General features: G+C 38.3%; 1 protein-coding gene across 1 annotated transcript in view; it reads right to left on the bottom strand.

The window, feature by feature from the left end:
• FHL5 (four and a half LIM domains 5) overlaps positions 1-5443 on the bottom strand; it is a 29314-nt gene extending 23871 nt beyond the window's left edge. The window contains exon 1 of the mRNA XM_064447601.1: positions 4908-5443. Coding sequence (XP_064303671.1) covers positions 4908-4991 — 84 coding nt within the window. The 5' untranslated portion in view covers positions 4992-5443. The remainder of the gene's footprint in view (positions 1-4907) is intronic.
• Between the last annotated feature and the right edge of the window lie 557 nt (positions 5444-6000).

Consider the following 6000-nt stretch of genomic DNA (forward strand, 5'->3'; position numbering starts at 1 on the left):
ATGGAATATTACTAGGACTGAGTATAGAAAAAAATTTTGATCTTGTTCTTTTGCTTAAGTGTTATTTATTTATTTATTTATTTTCTTTAAATATCTGGCTTTGTGCATCATCCATTAACGAGAGACAAAAAAAAAAAAAAGTTAATTGAAGTCCTCTTGAGAAGTTGAGTAGATAATGTCCTGTCAAACAAGATATCATGGCATTGGCTCTATTTTAACTTTAATCCTCACATCCTGTGAGCAGCAACATCAACCAGTCCTTAGAGAGACACAGCCCTGGGTTCTGCTCATGTCCTGTCAATGACCTTTGCCATGTACTTGAAACCTTTGTGTCTCTCATGTTACCTGTTCTGCCTACTTAGGAGATAAGGTCTGCTGAACAATTATGCGACTGGGTATCCTAACATTTCCCTTAAGCCTCTGTGCCAGACATTAAACATATTTCTTTCTATTTTAACATAGACTATCTTTCTAAAAGTGGCTATGATTTAAAATTAGGCCCTGCAACAAGTAGACCGTGGTATTCCATTTTTTTTTATTATGATGTGAGGTTACTGACCCTTCAGTTGCTGCCCTGCTGGGATTTTTGTAATGTCCTGGCATGTGAAAAGGTCCCTTTTTTGGCTTTGGCACTATGTGGATTTCTTCAGAGTGGATTTCTTTCTATGATTATAAATGCACACTATCTGAAAGGTGGTTCCAGTGTAGGATTGCCCTATTCCGACTGAAGGAAAATCGAGGCTAAAGTTTATCTGAACACCCAAGACAGGGAACATTTGACTCAGACAAATAAAAACCACCAGTAAAGTCTTTCCTGGAAGAAATTTGGAAAGAATTAAGAAATTCCGTTCTGACATATAGGAACATTTTAAGAACGTGCTATTTAACTCAAGGATATTGTGGAACAACGAGTCCACTGAAACCAGCAAAGACTATTCAAGTGCTGACGTGAAGCCTGACATGTAGCAATAGCAGAGCAACCATCGCTGCACACCTAGAATGGAATTGACGTGTTTCAACATGAGATGATGCTCAGCGTCCATAACCCTGATCAGCTGTGGGGGATAAGGTCAATCTGAGGAGGAGAGTGGTGAGCAGCAGCAGAAACTGCATCCAGGAACAAATACAGTTCAAGTCCTTTTCGCTAATTTATGTTAAATTTGGTAAATGTTTTCAGTAAAAAGTCTAAGCAAGTGATTAAACAAATTAAGAATTCTGCCTCTGTATTGGAAAAAACCCAAAATGTTTTGAGCTTTTAATTTGAAATGCTTCTCAATGCTCTTCAATTTTCAAGCACCAAACTAAACAAAGATTGGCAATTAGAAGATCAGCATGAAACAGTTTTCCCTCTAATCTTTTCGCTTTTTAAAAAAATGCAAATAGAATCCCAGACTCACAGAACTCTAATTATGTCACAATTTGGCATGTTATAATACATAAATGAATCATGATATGGCTGAATTTGAAACTTGAAGAGCTCACTTGAGGAAGACTGGGCTCCTGATAAATAGATTTACAGCCTAATACTGTTCTGGGCTTCTGATAAATAGAATTATAACCTAATACTTGGAAGTATTTTACAGCCTTCCTTTCAAAGGTTTCAGAATGCTCTTCTAACAACACTAATAAAGTAATCCTAAAACACAGTTGTAAGACATTTGTCTACAGAAAAGGTTAATACTTGTCAGAGCGAAGTAATTGACTTGCTCGAGGTGAGAGAGCAAACCTGGAGGAGTGGGAAGAGAAGCAGCGAGTCACTATGCCTTTGTCATTAGATGGGTCCACTCATCAGGCTGTATCCATGGCACTGGCCTGGGTCAGTTAAAAACAACCTACGAAGGTTGCTGGGTGGTTAACCTCCAGAGCTAGAGGTAGCAAGCACTTCTAAAATTAGCTGAAGCAATAAAATGTTCTAGTTGTGAACTTTTCAACTGTCCTTAATTGCTCTTAGGTTATGATTAATATTCTTACGCAAAATGTTCTGGGTGGAATTTTGTCAGTTTTGCGTCAAACCTCGTCGGGCTACAGCAGTTGAGAGAGTTCCTAATTATGAAGGACTTTCCAGTCAATTTGTGTTGTTTCCAGACAGTTTTGGATAACATGGGTTTGAACTGAGTTTTTCCTCCCCAGTGTAACAAACCCGGTTTGTGTTCCTGTGCCCCCTGCTCTGGGAGTCCCTGCCCAAGCAGCGGGGTTGGATGAGCTGATCTCCAGAGGTCCCTTCCAACCCCAACCATTCTGTGATTCCGTGATTCTGTGAACTGAGGCACATAATGACTTGCAGGAGGTGACTGAATTCTGGTCTCCTGCGTGTGTGCTCTGTCAACAGCTACGCTGTGCTCTGTCACTCGGTCATTCTTTCTATCAGATCTGCTATTTATGCACAAGGACACATTACAGGAAAACAAATATTTTTTCTGTGTTATAAAGCACCCAAGTGTGAGGCCAGCAATGAACTAGGGCAGCCTGTTCAGATCCATTATCCATAATACGCTGAGATGTGCAAGAATTGACCAGCCCTTATATATGGACCTAGAAAAATTCAAACTCAAAGGTTACCGTGGCTGAGAAGAAAAGTAACCTACTAGCATGAATGAAGTAGAATCAAAGAGGACTCAGTCTAAGAAAGGGAAACAAGAAGGGATGATAGCTGATGCATACTGTACAAAATCAGAGAAGAATGGGGATATTCATAAAAGCTAACCTAAGCTTACTGAGGCTAATGAACAAAAGGCACTTTTTGTAGTTAAAAGACAGAGATATATTCGTCTCCAGGGTGATTACCAGCAGAAACTTACATTAGCTATCATTATAGATGCAACCAAGGGAGATTAGTTAGCCTTTGTAACAGTCCTGTCCCTCACCATATCTGTGCTATAGAAGTTTATTAACTTATTTTTAATACATGAGTTCAGTGGTTTTGGAGTCATGTTTGCATAGTTCTACAAAACCATTCTTATTTCATCCCTCTTATATTTTACAGGAAAATACAAATGTACAAGACAAGTTCACAGCCTCTTTTCCCGCTAGAGCTGCACGCCCTGTTCCCAGGAGAATGAATTCCACTGCAGGAGCACAAGTGGAGGAGCATCAGCAGTGTTTTGCCATGCCAACTTCCAAACTTGGGGCTCTAGAGATTTTAATAGAACATTTGAACTGGAAATCATTAATTTTATGAGCATCCTAGAATTAGTCATAAGACATCTTACCCTTAACTGGCAAGGAAGATGTGCAGAAAAACTCGTATCAGTTTTTTTATTCCCCAGGTGATCGAAAAGACTGAACGGCATCTAGAGCTTGTTTAGTCAACAGGAGGGCTGCTCATTCGAACAGGGTCAGAATTTCACCCTCTGATTTTGGGTTTAACATTTGGAAGCACACTGGGTAAGATTTTCACATTTCTTTCTGTCTGTCCACGGTTAGGCAATACTAAAAGTTTTCACCTTTTTTAATTTTTTTTTTGAGAAATAAAACTCGAATATGGAAAAAAATGAAGAAAACTGGGCTTATTGCTATACAGCCCACAGAACATATGTCTTACCAAGTCAACCAAAAATATACACTTTGTAAAATATGACTGCCTGCAAATAACCTGGAGATACCATAGGTCACAACTGATCAGAATCTCTTTCAAGCAGCTTTTGATTTCATTTTGCTCTAATCTCACAAGAAGGTTAGTATTTCACCTTAAGTTTCTACCAATTACACAACTTTGGATCAAAGCGACTTTTGTGACATTGCTATAAAATTACAGGGCAAGACCATCAGCAATTGCTCATAATGTTAATATATTAAATCCGTTACAGCCCGTTCTGCTAAAATACTCTAGAAATATCAACTCGTCACACAAGCGGAATAAAAATACGGGTGAAAATATTGGCCACAAACAAAAAATGGCATCTGAAACTTGTTTTCTAAATATAAGAGATTTTGTGCCCTGCTCCAAATATAAAACCAGATCTTTTGAAAACAGGGACATTTAAAGAAATACGTTTTCGAACATTTATATTATTGAAATGGAAATGATATTTGACAGTTTTGTCAAAATTTAATTGGAACCTCATTATCAAAAAGACTGCCATTATGAAATCAGGTAGCAGTACAATTAATGTGCATAGACTTTAATTTAAGGAATATTTCCACTGTTACCCATACTTTTTTATTTCTGCAACATAGGCACACGTTTCCAGCACCATTTCAGTAAAAAGCAGTATATCCTTTCAATACGACTCTTTTCCTTCAAATTCCAAACCAAAATTATGACCCTAAAAATATGATAGCTAAAAGACAAAACAGTGTTTTACAGAGGGAGAATTTGGAGATACTTGATTTTTATAACAAGTCAAAATCTTGCTATAAACACCAGCTTGGGAACCGGTTTTACTTAAAAAAAAAAAAATCAAGAACAATCCGTGTTAGGCATTAAAATTAGTTATGGTAGAAACAAGTGACTTACCTCATCAGAAAAGACGCTATCTAGAAAGTTTTCTTCCGATAGCAAATAGCTATGAAAGCTTGCTAAGAGACAAAAATGGTGATTCAAATGTCACAGGAAACAGCACACACTTTTATTGTTGGCTTGTTCTTTGGAGTAAACAAAATTAATCCTCATCTCGTTACAAAGGAAACCCCAAACAATCTTCCAGTAAATTAATGATTGAGCTAATTAATAAAATGGGAACAGCTGCATCCCAAAAAAAGTGTGGTATTTCTTTTGGTACAAAAAAGTAAAAAAAAAAATAATTGATATATGTATAGAATTCTCCATCTAATTTAATTAGCAGTTCTGTGTCTGAAGAAAAATGTTCCTGCTTGCTTACTCAAAATGTTAAATTAGGTACCGTGTATACTACCCCATTTAAACATTATCAAATAAAGGAATAATGGAAAAGAGCCTCAATACTCACATTTGGTTCTAAGCTGCTTCTTCTGGTAACTTGTGCAGCAAAATAAAGGAAGAAATAATTACGTGTCTTCACAGAAACAAGCATTCATCAAGTCCAAAAGAAACAGAACACTTTGCCAGAGCTATTTGAGGGTCCCATCAGAATTTGGCTGGATGGAGGAAGGCTGAGGGTCAGTTTGTTTCCCTTAGACCTCATGACATGCAAATAGCTGTCTGCCTCACCACTGAATCAAATCATTCTTTGACATATTGTGTTTACAAATTGCAAATACATACTATGTAGGAGGTTCTTAAAGGAACATATTTCAGACAGTTGTCAAAAGGAAAAAAGGCACTTCTGTTAAAAAACTAAAGAATCAAAACCCCCCAAAGCCCCAAGCTATTTAGTACAAGGGAAAAGAGGAAAAAAAAAAAGGAAAAGGAAAAAAAAAAAAGGATCATTCATTCCCAGGTACACTTTTGTCCATGCATAATGAATCTGAAAGATGCCACGTGGGCTCGTAAATCAGAAAAGAAATAGAAAAGTCGTGATTACTGAAGTCTGACTGTTGTGTACAGGAAACGGGGGGCAAGGAGAAAGACTTCACATTTCAGAAAAGACTTTTGGGGACCCAGCAGAACTCCTCTGACACTACTAAAGCAACTTCTGGGCTGGAACAGTTTGCTGCTGTTCCAGCAGGCAGGAAAGCGTTCACATGGCGTTGCCATCAGAGTGGCAGCAATGGTCTCCTCTGGGGTGTCTATTGTTTGGTTCTGGCCTCCTCTGAATTGCCATCATCTCTTTTTGCTTTGTGCTTGGACAGAACAGGGGCCAGCTGACTTTCACAGACAGCCTACCGCATGCACGGAGCATAGAGAAGTGCTTATACTTTACATAAGACTCTGTGCAGACATTTAACCGACCGCAGCTGAAGGTAAGGGTGTTGTGTCCATTTGAAAATGCAGGCTGAAGTTAAGCGGAGTGAAAAAAAAAACAAACCAAGGGTGGCTGCCTGGGGTATGAACCACGACTGACCTCCAGGCAGATTTTTCCACAACCAAGAGCCAATAGATCTGAACCATTTAGTCTATAATGTCAGGTGGGTGGGAGCTGT

Source organism: Phalacrocorax carbo, chromosome 3 (genome assembly GCF_963921805.1).
Source record: "Phalacrocorax carbo chromosome 3, bPhaCar2.1, whole genome shotgun sequence".
Taxonomy (NCBI): domain Eukaryota; kingdom Metazoa; phylum Chordata; class Aves; order Suliformes; family Phalacrocoracidae; genus Phalacrocorax; species Phalacrocorax carbo.